Raw genomic sequence first — 22130 nt, 5'->3', positions numbered from 1 at the left:
ACTGGAACAAAATGGATATCATGAATCCCCCTTCATTAACTATAAATACTCCTTCACAGGGGTGAATGAAGGGAATGAAGGGGGATCCATAATGTGATGATCTTCACAGGGAGAGATAGAGATGATCTGGTCCCATCTTTTGCTGTATTCAAGAATCTCCTTGATAACATCCTTCACAACTATAACCCAGCATTTGTTTGCATACTTCCAAAAACAGAAATCTCATTCTTTAACAAGTCACTCCACTGTTCTGGAACAATTTGAAACCTCTTCCTTATGTTGCATTCATCTGAAATTTTCCTCTCTGTGACCTTCAACCATTGCTTCTAGTTTTGCTCCCTAGAACTGTATGAAACATTCTTATCTCAATCACAAGTCCCTTCAAATATTTGAAATAGCAACTATGATGATGATTCCTAGCCTTTATTTTTTGCATGGCAAAATTCCAGATTCCTCATGTCTTCACCATCTCTTATTCACTTTCCTCTGAATCTATTTCAATTTGTGACATCTGACCACAGATGTGGTACCTGGAACTACATTGGGCACTCTATGTTTGCTCTGGCAAAAATACATAGTGAGATTGTGACCTCTCTTACTTTTTACATTAGTTTTAATATGGTTTAAGATCACATGTCATCTGCCTACTACATCATGAATTCCATTATTGAAGGTAGCTGAGGAAGCATTAAGAGTATTCCTGCTAATAACTGTTTGGACATGTGTGTGTGTGTGTGTGTGTGTGTGTGTGTGTGTGTGTGTGTGTGTGTAGTATTTAACTTATACTTTAACATATTTAACATGTATTGGTCAACCTGCCATCTGGGGAAAGAGATCGAGGAAAGGAGGGGAAAAAGTTGGAACAAAAGGATTTGCAACTGTCAATGCTGAAAAATTACCTATGCATATATCTTGTAAATTAAAAGCTATAATTAAAAAAAAAAGGAAAAAAAAAAGAGTGTTCCTGCTGACAAGGGTTGGAGTGAACCTCCCATCCCATCGACCTTTTGTAGTTTAGTATAGGCAGAGGTAGGTCAAAGTGCCTTTTAGATGACAGGAATTTGAGAACTATAGGAATGGGGACATGAGGTATTTGAGTTTGAAGGCTGAAAGAACTCATGCTGCCTTTGAAGGTGACAAGGTCAAGCCACGAGCTTTTTTTCTCTAACTTGACTTCACATATATCACCAAGCATTAAGCCCTTAAAAATCCACAAGCTATATATGCTGCTTCCTACTGTAATGTCCCCAGGAGCCTCTCCTCCCCACTTAAAACAGAATCCCTTCCTCAGGAGTCTTTCTTCTCACCACTATTTTGAACTAGCATCAGTCCTCAGATTCAGCCTACTTCCTTCCTTCTCCCAATATCTGGTTCTCCTTAGACTTCGAGAAGAACCCTATTAAAAACCCAACAGACCATAATGATGTAGGGTAGAGAAAATCCTATTCCCTTCAAGTCTGGAGACTCAATTCTACCTGGAGACCCAGAAGCCTAGAAATGTTTTCACCAGAAGGAGAGGAGAAAAAGAGAACAAGAAAAAAAAAACCCACTCAATAAAGCTTCTTTTAACTTTCTTTTCTATTTAAGAGTTCTATATTTCTTTGAGACTTTAGTTATTCCAAACTTTTCTAAGTCATCATTATGCAACATTATTTTCACTTGTTTTAAACAAAATTCTCCATCCTCCTCAGGTACAATTTAATATCAGTATATTATTCACTTCCTTAAACAAAAATTTAATTCCATTTTTAGATACTAATATATCCCCCTCAGTCTTCAACCTTTGAAAATTTTTAACCTTATGCAGCAAGCCCCAGCTTGCTGAGGGCAAGTTCATCAGCTGCAGAGTATTTTTTACAAAGAGGAAACTTGCAATAGCAGCAGATACATTGAATTCAAAGTCAGAAATCCTGTCTCTGGCTCAATTAATTACTAACCAATATCTAAATGGGGGTAGTAATATCCCCCCAATCCTTTAGAGTGGTAAGAAGACAAAATGAAGTTAATGTAAAAACACATTTGAATCTGTAAAGTATCATATAAATATTAAGAAAGACATAAAGAAAAGTTCCATATCTGCCAAAGTATCAATGACAGGATTTTTTTTTTGGTGATAGCAATAATATGTTTGAACTCAAGTATTCTTAAGTCCAGACCAAGACTACTGTCCACTGAACCTTGTAGATGCTTTTCAGATAAACTCAGGAAATACTTACGGACCCCTTGGGTGTTATATGCTACCCAGGATTAGTGTAAACCCAATATGGGTATATGAATAAAAAGTAATTATTAAGCCACAAGAAACAACTGATATGGATAATTAAAAGAAACATGCTTTGTATGAACTGATGCAGAGTGAAGAAAGTAGAATCAGAATATGGCTTACATAATGATTAACACAAATTAAAAGAACCCTAAAATGCTAATATTTATGTAGCTTAGCAGTCATGCAAACACTACAAATATCTTCTCTCTTTATACTCACACTAACCATGGAAGGTGGATACTATTATTATCCTCATTTTATAGATGAAGAAACTTGGGTAAATCAGAGATGCTGAATGATTGCCTTGAGTCAGATAGTTATTAAGTATCTGGGGCCATGTTTGAACCTAGGTTTTCCTAATTCCAGACCAAGACTCCTGTCCTTTGTCCCACAAACATGTTTCCCTGATAAACTCAGGGAATAATTACAGACCTCTAGTGTAAGGAGAAAATGAGAAAACCAAAATGAAAGTTTTCTTTTGTAGTATTCCTCCCACCCACCATAAAATGTAGACTTCTTGAGAGTAAGCACTTTTATGCACTACAATGATCAATCTTGGTGCCAGAGGACATATGATAAGACATATCTCTAGTACTCTAATAGAAAAATAAGGGAATAAAAGATCACAGTGCTGGATATATGTTGACAATTGGTTTTACTTAACGATTTTCCATTGATTCAAAGGAGGTTTGAATGTGGAATATAATAGGAAATGACATGCTATAAAAAGCATCAATTAAGCTTCTTAAAATGAAAAATAAAAGTATGATTTGAATTATATTCAAAAGCCTAAAATTGATTATTCAGCATAAAAGAGAATCTTAGCTATTGACTTTTGGTGTGATTTGGTGGAAAACAACAGATGATGCTTATAATCCCACTTATTTTTATATTTTTGACAACATGAAAGTGTCTATATCTCATTAACAGTCATGTAAACACACATAGTAGTCTACTTCTTAAAAATTCTGATATTTGGTGATCCATCAAGGAATCTGTTCCAAGTTATGGACCAGGGCATTAGGACTTAGAGTGGAAAGGATCGTCTAATACCCTTACTGAGTGGCCCCAGGAATAAGTTCAAGGCTTAGAACTCAGGTGACTTTGTACTTCATTGACAGTTGTGATACTTTCTTGCTTCTCCATTTGATTCTAAACAGGATTACGTATCTTCAGAGAATTAACATGTTCTTGACTTGACATTCTATACTGGAGCGACATATAACTGTAACAGTGTCTTTATAGGAAAACTTATCCCTCCCTATGCGTTTCTTCTAAAGGTATTAGCTTAAGTCAACAAACTTTGAAAAACCATTCCCAGGGAAAATATAAAGATCACAAAATTCTGTCAAAACTAAGAACCATAAATTGAAAATATAATCATAGAACTTAGAAATGGAAAAGAGCTTCGTGATAATCAAATCCATTTTATAGGTGAAGAAACTTAAACCTGAGCAAATCGAATGATTTGTCCAGTGTTATAATATCACTATTTCTTTCCATTTTATTCCATCTCCTTACTGGAAGGAGATATTACATGCTTGGCCCTCACAGCCCATCACAGACCTAGCTTATACTCAGGTAATGATTTGCTTTCCCAGCATTATAGTCAGTGCTAACAATGAAGATGTGTCTCATGATTTTCACTCAGACCTTTCATCCCATCACATCTACAGGACAACAGCTTCTAGGTACAGAAGAGGGTTGAAGGTATTTGGTTAGAGCAATCTTTCTAATGGCTAGAAACACTAATGTAGATCATTCAACTGATAAGTATATTTGATATTTGGCTCTCCAGTCATCAAGAGTTTTTTCTCTCCTTTATCCAGTCACCATTTTGAGATGTTTTGTAAACAAAAGATATAGTATAATGAAAAGTACAATAGTCTAGGAGAAATTCAGAAAACCCGGGTTCTAGTGCTCTCCCGCACTAGATCTGTCATCGAGGATAAATTACAAACTTTCACAGGCTTAGTATTTACATCTGTGAAATGGGACTCATCCAGGTCCTCTTGCCTGCTTCACAGGGTTATTACAAGGATAAAATGAGACAACCTAAAAATGCTTTTTTGCTTTCAGTATCCCTAGTAAAAGATAAGCTCTTTTTGAGGGCAGGAACAGATTTGCCTTTATCTTTGTACTATAGATGGGAAAACTGAGGCCCAAAAAGGTCAAGTGAAAAATACCCAAAGTCACATAGGTTGTATCAGGGAGGATTTGAACTCAGATCCTTTTACTCCAGAACAAGAGCCTCTCCCCTATATCACACACCAGATCAAGAATTTAATTCTGTAAGAGACCTAAAAAGCCATCTTATCCAACTCCCCATCCTTTTACAAGTGAAGTAACTGAGTCACAGAAAGTATAAGCAACTTACCCAAGATGAGGGAGCAACAAAAAATTTAAGACTTGAAACTAGATCATGTTATCATAGAATTGGAGCTACAAGGGACCTCGGAGAATTTGTTTTTTCCTAATCTCCCCATTTTATAGATGGGAAAACTGAGGCCCAAGAAGGTCAAGTGAAAACTACCCAAAGTCACATAGGTTGTATTAGGGAGGATTTGAACCCAGATCCTTTTACTCCAGAACAAGAATCTCTCCCCTATATCACAAGCCTTATTCTTGGATACTCCCAATGACCATAAAAGCAAAAACATGCCATAAATCTCCACTTTTTAAAGCAGAAGTCTGTTTATCTGAATTCAACATCTAAGTGGCAAATATTTATCTATTTTTATTTATTTATTTATTTTTTGGCTAGGCAATGAGGGTTAAATAACTTGCTCAAGGTCACACAGCTTATCTAGAATTGAACTAAGATTTTCCTGACTCCTGGTTCAATGATTCACTGTGATTTAGTTTTCTTAAAATTTAGGAAAGTATTTGATAAAGTTTATAATTCAAAATGGAGATCAAGATAATCATACAACCTGCATGTACTGCATCCTTTCAGCCTCCACCTCTTCTTCCTACCTTTACCCATGGGGAATGAGAAGAAACAATCTAAATCCTTTCATATCAGATTTTAAAAAAAAATTGTGGGGCAACTGAGGTTAAGTGCCTTCCCCAGGAAGTGTTAAGTGTCTAAGGCAGAATTTGAACTCAAGTTCTCCTGACTTCAGGGTGTGCTCTATCTAGCCATCTAACTGCCCCCTGGGTGGCAAATATTTAAAGAAATAACATCAAAACTAGCTTTTAAATTACACTGAAACCTCCTCACTTCTCAGGAGGATGGCCAATGATATTACTCAATTGTTAGGTTCTTACTAAGTGCTAATGAGATAATGAGATATTAGGTTCTTTGTAAGAACCTACCTCTCAATCAGCTATTTGTTTTGTCTACACCGCTAAACTTTCCTAATCATTACATCTACTAGTCAAACACTAGTTAAGGCTTGGTCATTGCAGACAATGTCAGACAGAAAAAGATTCAGGCTCTATTGCCTCTGCATTCTTAAAACATTAAAAAACCAACCAAAGCACTTTTCAATGTGGGAAATGCTCCTGGCTGATTCGGATAAAACAAAATGAAAAGGAGTGCTGTGAATTGTATTCTAGCTGACAAAGGGTTTTATTATCCTCTATTGATTGGTCAGGAGTCCTGATACTGTCTACAGCAGTTTCTTCTACAATTGCAGTTGTATTGAAGGAGTTCCTTAATATAACATATCTCAACTGTGACCCTAGGAAGTTAAGGAAAACGGAAAGCCTTTTGTGCCTATTTTTCCATAAAGTACATGAAAAGTCTTCTTGAGAGAGCCCAAGAAGGCACTTAATACTTTGTTTTAATTTATTGTTGCTCATCAGGGTAGCTACAAATTGGGTCCATTTTCATTCCATTTCACTGGATTTAAAAATAACTTGTCTGTGACTCCTTTCCAACATCTCGTTCTTTCTAAAACAAGATAAACCAACAGCATCCCAGACTCCCCCAACTTTGTCATTATTGATGTGCTTCTCTATTATCTACAGGCAAGTAAGATCACCACAAAGAAAGCTTCCGAAGATAAAATGAGAGAAAAATGCCGACTAAATAAAGCAATAAAAGGACCCTCCAAGTGGGATGAACCTTCACAAACACGGAGAGAAAGTATAAAACCCAAGCCATATCTTTGCCACAAAAGTTGAGCAAGGCAACTTTGAGATAATATAAAAACACGGATTTAATGCATCATGAGAAATGTCTTCTAGTTCTTGCTGTTGTTGTTATTGGGTCATTCCATCATGTCCAACACTTTGTGACCCAGTGAAACAAAGCAAATGTCCTGAGGTTTTTTTTGGCAAAGACATTAGTATAGTTTGCCATTTCCTTTCTCCAATCTTATATCAGAATTCTCCAGCATGGCCTGTTCCTCTTGGGTAACCCTGCATGATATAGCTCAATCATATTGAGCTACACAAGCCCCATGACAAAGGACTGATTCAGGAGGAGTCTATCACTAGAACCTCAATCTTAAGCAAGTCATTTACTATCGGTAGACCTCAATGATTTCACTTGTAACCTGAGGAGGCAGGCTACATGTTCTATAATCTCAATAAATAAATAAAATGCAGAGGATATCAAAAGAAAGAAATTACATCAAAATAAAAATATGTATATACATATACAAAATGAGTTTATGGATTCCAGGATAACAACCCCTAATCTAAGGCTATAAGTTTGCATGTCACATATGTTTCACTGATATGTTCATAACTTATGGAAATGTTTCTTTTTCCCTCTCTCCTTTCCTCCCCCTTTTCCTGCCTTCCCTCCCCCTTTCTCTTTCTCTCTGTCTCTTTCTAATTCTCTCTGACTTTGTTTCTCTCTCTTCCCCCCTCTGTCTGTCTATCTCTGTGTCTCTGTCTGTCTGCCTCTGTCTCTCTCTCTCTCTCTCTCTGTCTTTCTCGGTGTGTGTGTGTGTGTGTGTGTGTGTGTGTGTGTGTGTGTGTGTGTGTGTGTGAAAGAAAGGGGGAGAGAAGAAAGGAGGAAGGAAAAGGGAGAGACAAGGAGGGAAGGAGAAAGAAATGAAAAGAGATGGAAGGGAGATAGGGAGGCAGAGAGAGAAAGAGAGATAGAAAAAGAGAGAGACAGAGACTCCTCTGGCAGCTTGGTGAAACCTATGGACTGCTTCTCAAAATAATCTTAGCTGTATAAAATTCAATTCTTAGCATTAGAAAGAAACCGGTTCTATTGAAATAATTACCAGAATAAAAAGTTCACAGAGCACATGTCAGCATCTATGATACCACAGTCCATACATTCTCCATCTTTTGCTTTTTTTGTTGTTGTTCATTTGGCAGGGGCAGGAGGAGTGTCAGATTTATGATTTAATGATTCAGAAAACTCTACAAGAAGAAAGTCCCTCTATAGCAATGAAGAACTATACCTGTTCTGCAGGTTAGCATCTAAGAGAGATAACTAGGGCCCTGAGAGGTTAAATGCCTTATCCAGCAGCACACAACCAAGAGATAGCAGGGAGAGAGGGCTTGACCTCAGGTCTTCTTGGCTGCCAAAGTAGTTCTTCATCTACTTTCTCATTCTTCTTCTTCTTCTGACTTAACTGCAAACAGCAAGTAGTAAAAATAAACTAGATGGCATCACATGACACCATCCAAGAATGCCTTTTGTAGAAAAGCCAGATATAGTAACAATTCAATGTCCATCAAAAACGTTTGGGGTTTTGTTTTTTTAAAAAAGCTTCTTAGTTTTCAAAATCCATCCAAAATAGCTTTCAACATCCACCCTAGCAAAACTTCAGAAGCATTTGTTAGGCATCTGCCATACATCAGGAATTATGCTAAGTACTTGGGATACTAAAGGTAGAAGAGAGCCCCGTCTCTGAAGGAAGCTCACAGCCTAATAGGGTTAACTGTCCACTTTCCATCTGCACCTTTCCTAGGTTTTAGCTTAAAACACGATGCTGTGCATAGGATAACCTTATCCCCTGAAATCTCATCCTCTCATTGGTAACTCAGTTTTAGATACTTGGCACCTTCCCTACTCTCCCAGCCTCTTCTCCCCTCTTATTGGAGGGCTGGAGGAAGGAACATTAAGCATTCCCAAAGCTTTCTTTTATTAAAGGCTAGATTCCGGACATCTCAACGAACTTTTCATTTTCCTTCTGCAGCTTTGTTTGGTTTGAACTTCACAGAATACAATGCCCCAGTTTTGAATATTCCAGCTGTTCCCTCAACCCTCAGTTTCCAGTTTCCCTTTATATGTTGTCCTTCCTCAGAGGGTAAGCTCCTTGTAGGCAGGAACTGTATTTCTTTTCCTCATTTGTATTCCCAGAGCTTAGCAATGTAGCTGGCACATGGTATGCACTAATAAATGTTAATTGATTAAGATTTTAAATTATAGTCTTATGGATTCAGCCATAAACATTGGGGTATTCTTATCATAAAAGTATAGAGTTTTATAATGAAGAAAAACTAAGGTAAAGGGATATTAAGTGATCTGTCTGAGGTACCACTTATAGAATGTCATCACAGGCAGAAATTGAGCCACGTCCTCTACCTTCAGAACTCCTGCTCTTTCTACTGTGTCTCATTGCTTTTATCTGTAAGCAAATAGATATTGCAATAGATGAATCAGCAAACCACAGAAAGACTTCAGATCCTATAGCAGAAGCTATACCGAAGTCTAGTATATAGAAGTATATATATATAAAGACAGAGAGAGAGTATATATATATATATATATATATATATATATATATATATATATATATATATATATATATACATATATATATATATAAGTATAATAGTATATATAGAAGAAAATATGGTATGTATAGAAGTATAGAAGTATAGAAGTCTAGTATAGTCTAGTATAGCAGAAGCTATACCGATTTTTTTTTCTAGGAGCCCCATAAGGTTCAGGGGATGAAGAGGAAAAGGAAGCTAATTCCAATGGATAGCTAGTGTGCTTCTTGGTGTTAAAATCATAACATAAGCCCATTCAAGGTAATTTTATTTATTTGTTCATTTATTTATTTGTTTGCTTATTTTGTACAAGGCAATTGGGGCTAAGTGACTTACCCAGGGCCACAGAGCTAGTAAATCTTAAGTGTCTGAAGCCATATTTGAACTCACGTCCTCCTGACTCCAGGGCTGATTCTCTATCCAATGCACCATCTAGCTGCCCCTTAAAGTAATTTCTTTCATTTTTTCATAATAGCTGCTCAGTTGTACTGCCTTATAATATTAAAAACTAGATTTCCAAAATTTAGAGTCTGATCTGGATTATTCCAAGAAAATGAAGAAATGGGACTCAAATTATACACAGAAGACAATTCCCCTCCAGGAAGTCTTCCTCCAATGCCTTATCTTGACATGGATATAATCTTTGGTCTTTTAAGGCTAGACCATAGATAGTTCTACCCTGTGATAGCTCCTATCAAACTTCCTTCAGAACAAGGACTATATTTTACTTTTGTATCCCCAGTGATTAGCATAGAGCCTTGTATATGGTAGGAGTTGTTTGATGATAATCATGCAACATGTCAGCAAGTGCATTTTGACCATGTGTCATTTACCACAGGCCCAGCAAAGGTTTCCTCATGCAAGGCCCTACATTCAATTACAAAGAGATTCACACTTTCAAGTCACTTAAATTCTTGGGCCTCAATTTAAACATCCTTAAATTGAGAGGATACAAAGAGTCCATGTAGTTTTCTCCAGCTCTAGATATACAATTCCATGACACTGTTATTGTTATAAGCCTGCTTTTTTGTGTTTGTTGTTTGTTTTTTGCTGGAAGGACACAGTGATTTGAGAAGATTTTCTAAGACAAGGCTTTTTAAAGTTAAAGTCTACAGATATCTTTAGGGATCTACATACATAGATGTCATGAAATCTATGCACTTGAATAGAAAAATTACACCTTTATCTTCATTACCCTTTGATTTCCCTGTAATCGTATTTATTTCATAAATTTAAAAGCATTATCCTGAGTCTGTAGACTTCACCAGACTGCTAAAGTATTTCATGGAATGGCAAAAGTTAAGAAGACCTGATTTAAAGAATGAAAAGGTCATGATCTGAAATTTTTAAAAAATCTGGGTTCAAATCTTGCTTCTGATACTTAATACTTGCGTGACCTTGAGCATAAAAATCAAACCTACTTGATTTATGCTTTCTCCATCAACAAAATATAGCAGCAAAAGGCAAGGAGAGAATCAGTTAGATAGACAGCTTCCAATTTTCCTTATCACAATATATTTATGAACCTAAAATCAATATATCCACACCAAAAGTCACAATTCTTTTGAAATAATGTTACTGTTCTTAATTTTCTGATGGGAAAAAACACCAACTTAAAAGCTCCAAAAGTCAATACTTTACATTAATGTAAAGTATTAAACACTAAGAGATTAGTAATCACATTTTGGAGGTCAAGGAGTCATGTAAGTATCAAAGTCCAAAAACCATTGATACACTTGAAAAAGAAAAGAGTCAGCAAAAAATTCTAAAGAACTTGGACACTGGCAACTAACAGGCAAAATTAAAACCTGGTGGGATCTGCCTGCCAAAAGACAAATCTCTCCAAGCAAGAACAAATCTATAAAATTGACCTACCAAGAAAACTAAGGGTGAAAGAAGTACAGCTATGCATCAATTGCCATTACAATGCCTGGAGTTAGTGAAGAAACTCTTCAGAGAGGGAACACTAGGAAAGGTGCTAAGCCAGGAATTTATCCCCAACCTTAGTGATGAAAGAAAAATAAAAGAAAATTTCAGGAAAATTTCAAAATAGCTATCATGAAGACTTCAGCTAAAGCAAAACCATCAAAGATGTGTTGAGTTATTAAAAGAATATGACAGTGTATGGCACTGCAGATTGAGATTATAATGAGAAAATGGTGAGAAACTCACCACCACTCTTAAGAACAATTCATATGAAATAAACACTAAACACCTTTGCCATTTTTATCCAGAATAGAAAGAGTATATTTTAATGTGGCAAATCCATCCATTGTGTTCACAGTAGCACAGTAGAAATAATACTTGCTTTGGAATTACAGAGCAGGTTGTATATTCAAATGCCATCTTACATGCTGATTGTCTGTCTGAACTTGGAAAAGTCATTTATCCCCTTAAACCTTAGTTTTCTCATGTATAAAATGATCGAGCTGGAGGAGATGTCACCAATGATTCTTTATACTTCTTATGACACAATCTTATGACAGACTTCCAGATGTTAGAAATGAAAATTCAAATAAGTCATGAAGTCCCTCAGTTGGAAGGGAATCATACTGCCCCAGAACAATCCACTTTACCCTCTACCTGATGAAGGGTAATACCACCTTTGCTTGAAGACTTCAATGCAGTTTGCAATCATTTTTATTAATCAGTAAGATGGCAGAAAATAATAGATGGATCAAATATCATTTTATCATTTCTAATGGAAGAATTTGGAGATCTGACCTGCTGCCAGATTCCCCTCAAACCAGCGCTCCAAGTTCTAGTTTCTCCTTCAATATACCTTGCAATTAGAGTTGAGATACCTGCTCCACCAACTGAATCTAGACAAACAATAGGTTATAGGCATTGCTAGCTTATCTTGCTATTTCTTCCAACTGAGCATCAGAGCCCAATTGAGCAATGCCCAAGAACTATCCCTAATTTACCACAGCAAAAGATGGTCTTGTGATTAACCCTGGTTTTATCTGAGAATTAAACCAGGAAACAGCAAAATTATAAAAGTATCAGCATTCCAAGGGATAAGGGACTGCCAACAAGGGCTTGTAGGATCTTAGGTTCTTCTGTTTCAACCCTTAAACCTATTCTGAATGCCAAAGATGGCCAAAGAAACTGAAGCATCTGCCTATTACTCATTTCTGACCTAGTATAAGACATTAAGAAAGCTAATTCTAGGGGAAAAAAGCCTTGGCTATATAGCATCCTCATAGAGATGTCAAAAATGTAGAAGACAGTTTATATCACAAAGATTACATATCACAACTAAGAATTCAGTGGAGATTCATCATGGAACACAAGGAATTGGTAATTATCCTGAGCACATTGACATGCATCGTATTCTTGACTTAGTTGGCAATCATGAGACCAGGTTATAACAGAACACCGACATTCATCTACCTCCCACATTCTCTCATTGTTTTGTCTTTCCTGAATTACCTCTAATTGTGCTACATTTGTCTTAAGCAAGCTGAAATACTAAGGAACATAAAGATAGTGGATTGTTATAAGACATCATTTCCATCTGTCTGGTACCACAGGTATGTAGGGGTAATCCAACAGGAATCTTCATTTAGAGCAACATAAAATCTCAGCTTTGTGACAGTCTTCCCCATTAATCTTGCACTTGACATTACATTTCTCAGAAGGTTTCACTGAAATGGCTGTTAAGTATTGTATTTACCTTCGCAGTATGCAGAGTCTCCTTGGATGGAAATATAACCACTCTTGCATTCACAGGTAGCTTTGGTGTTCCAGTTTTTGCACTCAGAATTTTCACCACATTTGGGTCCTTCTGCACAAAAGTTATGACCTAAAAAAAAGAAGTACATAGAAATTTCATATTAGAACAAAACAGAGAAAAGACTCTAAATGATATAAATATGAAACCTTATATATATACATATATACATATATGTATAATATATACATATATTAAAACATACATATATATGTCTGTGTATATATATAGTATATATATGTATATACATATATATGTTTGTGTACATATATATGTGTTTAGATGGATAAATATAGATAAAGATGCTGAAGTTATCTCCTAAAAGTATAATCAGGAAATTCTAGTTTTACCTTCAGAAAAGTATCAAAAAAAAAAAAAAACCTACAGAAATCATTAACACTTCTATGTAATACTGGCAAAAATGAGAAGGAACTATAGAAAGGGGAATTCCACCCAAAATTACCACATAGAGCATAAAACACCTGGGAATTAATTTCTCAAGACACAATCAATAATTATTTAAATATAATTACAAGACACTCCAAAAATAATTTTATGATTAACAATAAATTAACAATAAAATATTTTAAGGGCCAACAATAATAGTACATTAATTTTTAGCTTTAGAATTTTACCAAAGTATATAAGGGTTACTTTGAAAAATTAGAAAAAATAATGACAAAATTTATTTAGAGGAAAAGGACATCTAGAATTCTAAAAGAAATCATGGATAAAGCATAAGTAAAAGGAATTTGGTATTAAAATTAAAAGTTATATTATTTTAAAATTAGAGAGAAGTGATAAAAGACAATCTTTACAACTTTAATAATAGCATAAATTATTAACCAATCAAGTAATAGAGGAAATAAGAATAGACAAAATCCTATATAACTAAAAATGTTTTATCAACAAAATCAATGTTGCTAAAGATATTAGAATAAAAAACTTTGTAACAAACATCTTTGACAATATTCTGATATTCAAAATATATAATAAATATACATATCTATGTATATATACATAGATATGTGATGCCAATAATTATAGATAGCTTTTATATAGCAATTTAAAGTTTACAAAGTACTTTCACATCTTATAATATTTAATCCAGAGAAATACATTTTAGGGCAGGTATTGTTATTATCCCCATTTTACAGATGAAAAGACTAAATCAGGGAGAGATGAAGTTAAACACTTTGGTTTATAGAGCTAGCAGTAAGTGATTGGGGTAGGATTACAACTGAGATTTATTTTACTTTAACTCCAGCTTTTTTGTCCACTATGCCAACTAGCTGTCAATATATATGACCAAGAGCTATATCCCCTAGAGAAAATCGACCAATGCATATAAATAAATAGCTCTAAAAACAATTGCAAACTATCAACCTCCATATAAAAATTGTTCCAAATCACTAATAATAAGATGAATGCAAATTAGAATAATTCAGAGATTTAATTTCACACTATCAAATTGGCAAAGGGGATAAAAGACAGAAATAGTCAATGTTGGAGGAGTTGTGTTGGAAGGGAAAACAGGCATATTAATTCATGTTAGTAGAGCTGTGAATTGATCCAACTGCTCTCAAAATTAATTTCAAATAGTGCTAAAAAAATCCCTTAACTTATAATACCATTTAATTCAACTAAAGACAAAATTCAAGTAGGTCAAAGACAGAAAAATATACCAAAATATAAATATATTTTAATGACTTCAAAAACTATGAAGAAAGAATGTGATCATTAATTGGTGAATAATTGAATAAATTGTATATGAATGTAATAGATAATTATTGCTCTACAAGGAATAATTCAGAGAAGCATAGGAAGGTTTTTATAAATTGATACAAGGTTAAGGAAGCAGAACTATTGAAGTCTTCCATCAATGCTCTATCACCAAGCCATGATCTCAGTTTCCATAGAGACATTCTCTGAAGAATGATGGTAGTCAGTCTCATAATGAAGGATCATAGAAACATAAATTCATAGGATTACAGTCCTAGAGCAATAATAATGCAAATGAAAACTAGACAGAAAGGCAGCCAAAACATAATTAATTGTAATGATCAAGCCGGACCCAGGAGAATAGATGAAAAGGACTTCTCTTGGCAGAAATGAGAGGAACTGGAGGTACAGAATACTGAATGTGCTGTTATATTCGTATATATTCATCATGTTGGTTGGTTTTACTTTTTTTTTCTTTTTTGTTACAAAATCCACTAGTTGAAGAGGACAGATATTAACAGAGGATTATGTTATAAAACCAAAAGTTATCAATAAAGTATAAAATAAAATGCTGTAACTCCACCCAATGAATATTCCAGAGCATGATAAGATCATTATTTTCTTTGTTCAGTAGCCATAGCAAGTTGATGGTCTAACACAACTTCCCAGACGAAAAGAAAAATAAATATATAATAAAAGAATACTAGTTAAACCTACTTTTTGCCTGCTAGGACAAGGTTACCACGAGACTGATTATAATCAGTTTTTAAGGAATGCCTCTCTACAGCCAGAAGTATTATACCCAGCAAAGTTAAGCATAATATAATTCTTTTTTCCCCCTGAGGCAATTGGGGTTAAGTGACTTGCCCAGGGTCACACAGCTAGGAAATGTTAAGTGTCCAAGGGTACTTTTGAACTCGGTCCTCCTGACTTCAGGGCTGGTGCTCTCTTCACTGAACCACCTAGCTGCCCTAAACATAATTCTTTGTGTGTGTGTGTGTGTGTGCGTGTGTGTGTGTGTGTGTGTGTGTGTGTGTGTATTTTTATTATAGCTTTTTATTTACAAGACATATGCATGGGTAATTTTACATCATTGACAATTGCCAAACCTTTTGTTCCAATTTTTCCCCTCCTTCCTCCCCAACCCCCCAAATGGCAGGTTGACCAATACATGTTACATATGTTAAAGTATAAAATATATGTATATATGTCCAAACAGTTATTTTTAAGCATAATTCTTAATGAAAAAAATTAACATTCAAAACTTGGGATTATGTTACAAAAAGAACTTAATCAAAAATTTGACATACAAGATCCAAGAGAAATACAAAGTAACATCAAAAAGTAACCTCAAGGAACTCAAAAAAGGATGAATTATTTACTTTTTATACTTGGAAATACAAACCATATTCTCTAGATTGTCATCAATATTTGGGTATGTATAGGATGATCTTAAATATATGTTACATATGTGTGCCTAATCATAGCCTAGGTGTCTAGGGCATGCAAGGGAATGGGGAAAAGGGCAAAAAAGGAAATCTACATGATAACCTTATTACATAGTTAAAAGAAAAAGTAAGTTGTACAAAATTTGCATTTCCATATGTAAACTTTTTATTATACTATATGTGAAGGACAAACAACAATATTATGAAAATGCTTCTTTACATCATAAATTAAAAATAAAACAAAAATAAAAAAGTGCTACCGGCAACCAGAGATTCATTTGAAGGAAGCTTGGCACTCCAGCATTATCTATTCTGACCATATGCTGAAACCACCTGGATAGTTGACCAATACCATACTCTCAGACAAAATTTTTCACGGTCTCTACATCATCACCTGTTTTTCATAATATTACAATTTATGGACAAATGGGCTGTTGTGGATAAATTTGGACTTTCCTATAGATCATAAAATTTAACTTCAGCTTTCAGCAATAGATCTGAGATGGTCAATCCATCAGAGGCTGAGATACTATTCAAAGTCTTGATTTCTATACTTTGCACAATGAATAAAGACAACAGAATTAAAACAAGGAGGAATTTTGGAAGCTTTTTAGATGAGGAACTGTGGCTCAGAAAACATGACTTGTCCAAAGTCACCCAGATTGGATTTGAACTCTAATCTGTCTAACTTTCTCAGTCAAACACTCTATCCATTACAAGGTGTTGGAAAGTGAGTTACATACCATAGAAAAATTAATAATGGAGAATGTGGATCTTTCACCAAAGGGGAGAGGGAAGAGTTATTTGCACAAAACCCATGGTTAATTCTAGGTTCATGGGGGCCAAATTATTACTTTCAGTGTCCTATAGACTGTCAGGCTCATGGGTCTGAGGAAATACTTAAGAATCTATATTAATAGTTGGCTAAGGCCTACCATCACTGTTATATCATCAAACCTCAAGGTCCAGAGAAGCATTCTTTCTTTTAAACTTAAATACAAAATAGGAAAAGGAAATAGGAAAAGAAAAAAAAAAGATTATGTGCACAGTAGAACATAAGAGAATATTCAAAATATAAAGCAATGAATTTTCACTTCAAGAAAACCTAAATAACTTTAAACATTGTATGCAGAGTGCAAAAGCTTCTTTGTTTCTTTGAAGGTTTTCTTTTGTTCTATGCAGGGCACTTTTTATTTTATTCTTTATTTTTAACTCTATCTCCAAAAAGGCTACAATTAAGCATGAAGACATATCTGTATGTGTACATATGTGAATGGGTATACATATACATATACATAAACATAAATATCTATAATCATACACAGGTACATTTAAATGCACCTACGTAAAACCCTATTACTCTGAAGATGAATAGCATATTTCTTTATAAATTATTTGTAGTTAATTTGGATATTTATAATAATAAAAATTACTTATTTATTCAAAATCGCTCTACCTTATTGTACTGTTTCCATGGTAGCCAAGTTGTAGGAGAATTATTTATAAAGTTGGGATATTGGAAAGAATGGTAGAAGGAATGGGAAGATGCCCAATACCATTATATTGCATGTTTCAATCCATCTTCATGATGAACCATTTCTGTGGGTGAGGGTAGGACATAACAGAGATAAAGACAAAGTGGTTTGTAAGACCTCCCCCCGATGAATTTCACCAAAAAGTTTCAAATAAATAGTTCAGTAAGTTAGCAAATGGAGCAGAAAATTTGGGGATGAAATTATGGGAGCATTTCTCAAGATCTTCCATCGTGCAAGCATCCTCAAATACTATGCGAGCTCCATCATCTAAAAACTTGAATAAACTCCATGCAAGAAAATTATGTACCATCTCTCCAAAATTCCTGCTACCAAGTTGGAAGGAACCTCAGAGATCATCCAAAGGCTACAACTAAATTGGAATCTCCTTTTCTAAGATCTCTTTTGCAAGTGCTCCTTCGTGAACTGATGGTTCTCCATTTTAGGGAACATCTATTACTGGTTTGGGTGTTAGGAAATGGCCTGGACTAATTCAAAATGCAAGACAGATCTGCAGAAAAAGAAGGTGTCATTGAGATAAATGGTCACCAAACCACTCCAGTATGTCTCATACCACAAAGTTCATGAACCTCTGAAAGAGTATGGAGAGTAGCAGAGAATGAAAGACATAATAACCCAGTATGCTTGCAGCTATACTGAGTCTAGAAGGCCATCTTCCATTCCTCACCCCTCACTCTTTGGATCGGTTTGTATTACCCCCTGAGGTCCAATTCAGTGAATAGCATTAGCCTTGCCAGATGGTCAAGCATCAAGGGGAGTGGATGATGGTCCCAGGTGGTAAAGGGTCATTATTGTCTATTCGTCTTAATATAGTATCAGAGTTCTGCTGGGGGAAGGGAAGAGCCAAATAAACCTTCTGAGTAGGTTTTCTTCCCACATCTCTTACACAGTCTCTATTACTGGTCTGATCAGTATATCTGGCTGTACAGAATAAATACAGCTGAGAATTGGTCAAGTGTACAATTTGGAGGTAATATTCTACTTCAAAAACAAGATCACCCCAGTAATCCTGGTGATGGGAGAAAGCCTAGGTCTGGCAGAAGTGTATGGCCGGGTATATACATCTACCCTGAGCAAGATGCTGGGATCAGAATAAATCTTCCCAAGTCAAAATCTTGGTTATACAACAGAAGTCCACAGATGCTTAACCCTTCTAAGAAGAGGTAGGAAATAAGTTGAAACAGGGTATATTGAATGTTTTTATAATGCTTCCTTACTAGGACTGTGCAAGGGTTTTTTTAATTCTCTAATTTTTTTTGCAGTGCTGTGGTTTCCAGGGAACCGCTAAAAACTTTTCCCTACTTTCCAAGGGAGTGAAACTGACTGGATCAATGAATCAAGGCAATGAGTCAGGGACAAGAGAAAAAGTTCTCTAGGGAAATGTAGAAAAATCATAAGTCATAGGAACAAATCAGCAATTGAATGGGGTTAAGTCAAAATTGATCAGAATATCAAAATTGGAAACTGAGGCAAGAGGCAGACATAGAGCTCAGAGTGGAGGCTGGGACCAGCTTTTAGGAGGAAGACATGAGAGATGGAAACAGCTTTGAGTGTAGTATAAGTTAGAAGCCCAATCAAGACGAGCAAGGGCCACCAATGTTTCTTTGTTTTGTTTTATTTTACTTCATTCTACTTCCCTCCCTCAGATAATATCACTTGGAATGGTGAAATACTAGTTATCTCTCTCTTCCTCCTCTGTGTAACTCTAACTAGAGAGCTCAACACCATCTCACACTTGAGACAACAGAGGCCCTGACACATTAAGTGATATGCAGAGCTGGGAAACTGCATCTCAGGGCATCTCAATTGTTCAAGACAAAAGCATTTCTTGTTTAATTTCCTAACATCTCTCCACCTATTAAAGATTGCATTGTCCATATTTGTCCAAATTACAGTGAAATAAAATTAATTTTGCTATGATACATTTCAAATTTTTGGAGATAATTGAATATATCTCAATAATAATTGGGTTCTTCCAAATTGCATAAAGCTTTATAATTTGGAAATTTTTCACGCACTATCTTCTTATGTCACATTTGAAACAATAAGGCTTGAAGAGGTCATAGGACTGAGAATAGTGTTGCTGGCATTCAAACTCAGGATTGGATTCTCATTTCAAACATTCCTTTTTCAGTTTAAAGGAACTGGGTTCTCACTGGTTTTCACAACAGTAAAATGAAATTTAAAAATGAAAAGTTCAGATGTTCCCAAACCAAACTGGAACTACCTAATCTCAAATATCCAAATAGAGAGAGATGCAGATGGAAGAAGTCTAACTCTGATTCCATTCTGCTTAAAGAAATTCCATTGTAAAAACTCCCTGTAGCTCATTAGTGTAGGACTACACAGGTTCAACCCCCCATATATATATATATATATATATATATATATATATATATATATATATATAATGTGTTTATACACACAATTTATGTATGTAGTACATATAATTTATATAAGTGCTGAACGAACCATATAAAGTATATCTATATCTATATATATACTATATGAAGTATACACATTGTATATAATATATATTATAGTATAACCTATATATATTGTAGCATATATGTACATAGCTGCTGAATGAATCGTATTTAGAGTGTGTGTATATATTAAAAACAAGTAGCATATATATTATGTTATAATATGGTTTGTTCAACACACATACATATATATATAAAACATATTTATTATATACATTATATATTATGTAATACAGTATCTATATCTATATAGATATGTTAATTCATGAACACGCCTATACATATATATGCATATATACATATATAGATGAATAATATTGTATGTTTGTGTGTAGAGTATTATAATTATCTGTGTGGGTATTAGATCCCTCTATTAACCTGTAAACCTCATGGGGAAAGGGAGTATTTCTTATCTAAACAGCATATCTCTTCCACTGCAAAGCTCCACACTCAAAAACTATAACAGGCATTTACATAATGATTTAAAGACTGCCAACTACTAAGTAGAGATTATTTCATTTAAGCCTCTCAGTAACCCTCAAGCCTCTCAAAAACCCTCTGAGCTACTTAGATATGTTGTGGATTATTATTACCAGTTGACAGATGGGAAAACTGAGGTTCAAAAAATCTCAGGGCTTGCCTAAGATCACAATACTAGTCTGTTTCAGAGGGAGGATTTAAACCAGGGCTCCCTGACTCCAAGCTCAGGATTCTTATCCTATTTCATCTATTTATTTGTTTGTTTTTGCCGAAGTATTTGAGGTTAAGTGACTCATCCAGGATCACATAACTAGGAAGTGTTAAGTGTATGAGGCCAGATTTGAACTCAGGTCTTCCTAACTTCAGGGCTGGTATTTTATACAGTACACCATCTAGCTACCCCTTCTAATCCTATTTTAGGTATTAACTGTATGGAAATCATTTAGTCATTCTAATACTCATTTATTCATCTGTAGAATAGGGGCAATAACAGAGCCTATCTCAGAAGATCACCATAAGGATCAAATGAGATAATGTATATAAAATGCTTCCCAAAATTTAAAGTACTCTATAAACATGTTATGATTAGAATATTTTTTCTTCTCAGTTATTATCGTCACGAATTTTATAGAATCAAGATTGAATTCATTAAGGGATATTGGTCTGCTTTCTCTTTTCATCTTGACCTATTTTCCATAACTCTTTCCAGCAGAGGATGACCAAATCCAACTGTCTAAAGATAATTAAAGTGATAAGAAAAGTATTCCTTCTCATAAAGCAAAAACTAATGGGGAAACCTCTTCCTAGCACACATATCCAAATAATGTCATTTCCCCACCACCCTTAGATTCAGTATGCCTGTGGACAATCACCATGTGGATATCTAATTAACTTTCCAAACTCTTCTCTATCACTCGAAGAGAAGATGTTATCTAGAGCATGACTCCTGTTTCAAAAGTTGGGAACTAGAAGTCCCCTAAAGGTTATTTTATATACTTTAGATTTCTCCTTGGCCCCCTTATCCATTCAACCAAATAGACTGAGTAGAGAAATTCAATTTAATTCAATATTTATGAAAATTCTGTTTTGTGTAAAGCACTGTGCAAGGTTCTGGGGAAACAAAGGCAAAAGCAAAAATATATTTGCCCTCAAGAAGCTTATGATTTACTATGACATATATATTGAGAAGTGAATATAAAACAAAATGAAATAAATAATTTGAGGAAGAATAGTCACAACAGAATAATCACATTTGAAAAGACGTTAAGTAAAAAGATTACAGAAAATCATCCCCAGGATAATACACCATGACCAAGGAGAATTTATATCAGGAATGCAGGACTGGTTGAATATTAGGAAAACTATTAGCATAATTGACTATATCAATAATCATATTAACAAAAACTTTATGATCATCTCAATAGATGCAGAAAAAGCATTCGATAAAATCCAATATCCATTCCTATTACAAAAACACTTGAGAGTATAGGAATAAATGGACTTTTCTTTAAAATAATCAGTAGCATCTATTTAAAACCATCAGTAAGCATCATATGTAACGGAGATAAACTAGAACCATTCCAATAAGATCAGGAGTGAAACAAGGTTGCCCACTATCACCATTACTATTCAATATTGTATTAGGAATGCTAGCTTTGGCAATAAGAGTAGAAAAAAGAGATTAAAGGAATTAGAGCAGGTAATGAGGAAACCAAATTACCACTTTTTGCAGATGATATGATGATA

At 34.8% G+C, this 22130-nt stretch overlaps 1 protein-coding gene across 3 annotated transcripts in view; it reads right to left on the bottom strand.

The window, feature by feature from the left end:
• Positions 1-22130, bottom strand: part of NELL1 (neural EGFL like 1) — an 855798-nt gene that overhangs the window by 619155 nt on the left and 214513 nt on the right. For all 3 annotated transcript variants that reach the window (XM_074274304.1, XM_074274305.1, XM_074274303.1), the window contains exon 12: positions 12639-12767. In XM_074274304.1, coding sequence (XP_074130405.1) covers positions 12639-12767 — 129 coding nt within the window. The remainder of the gene's footprint in view (positions 1-12638; positions 12768-22130) is intronic.

This window comes from Sminthopsis crassicaudata, chromosome 6 (genome assembly GCF_048593235.1).
Source record: "Sminthopsis crassicaudata isolate SCR6 chromosome 6, ASM4859323v1, whole genome shotgun sequence".
NCBI classification, from domain to species: domain Eukaryota; kingdom Metazoa; phylum Chordata; class Mammalia; order Dasyuromorphia; family Dasyuridae; genus Sminthopsis; species Sminthopsis crassicaudata.
This window is presented reverse-complemented; position numbering and strand designations above follow the sequence as displayed.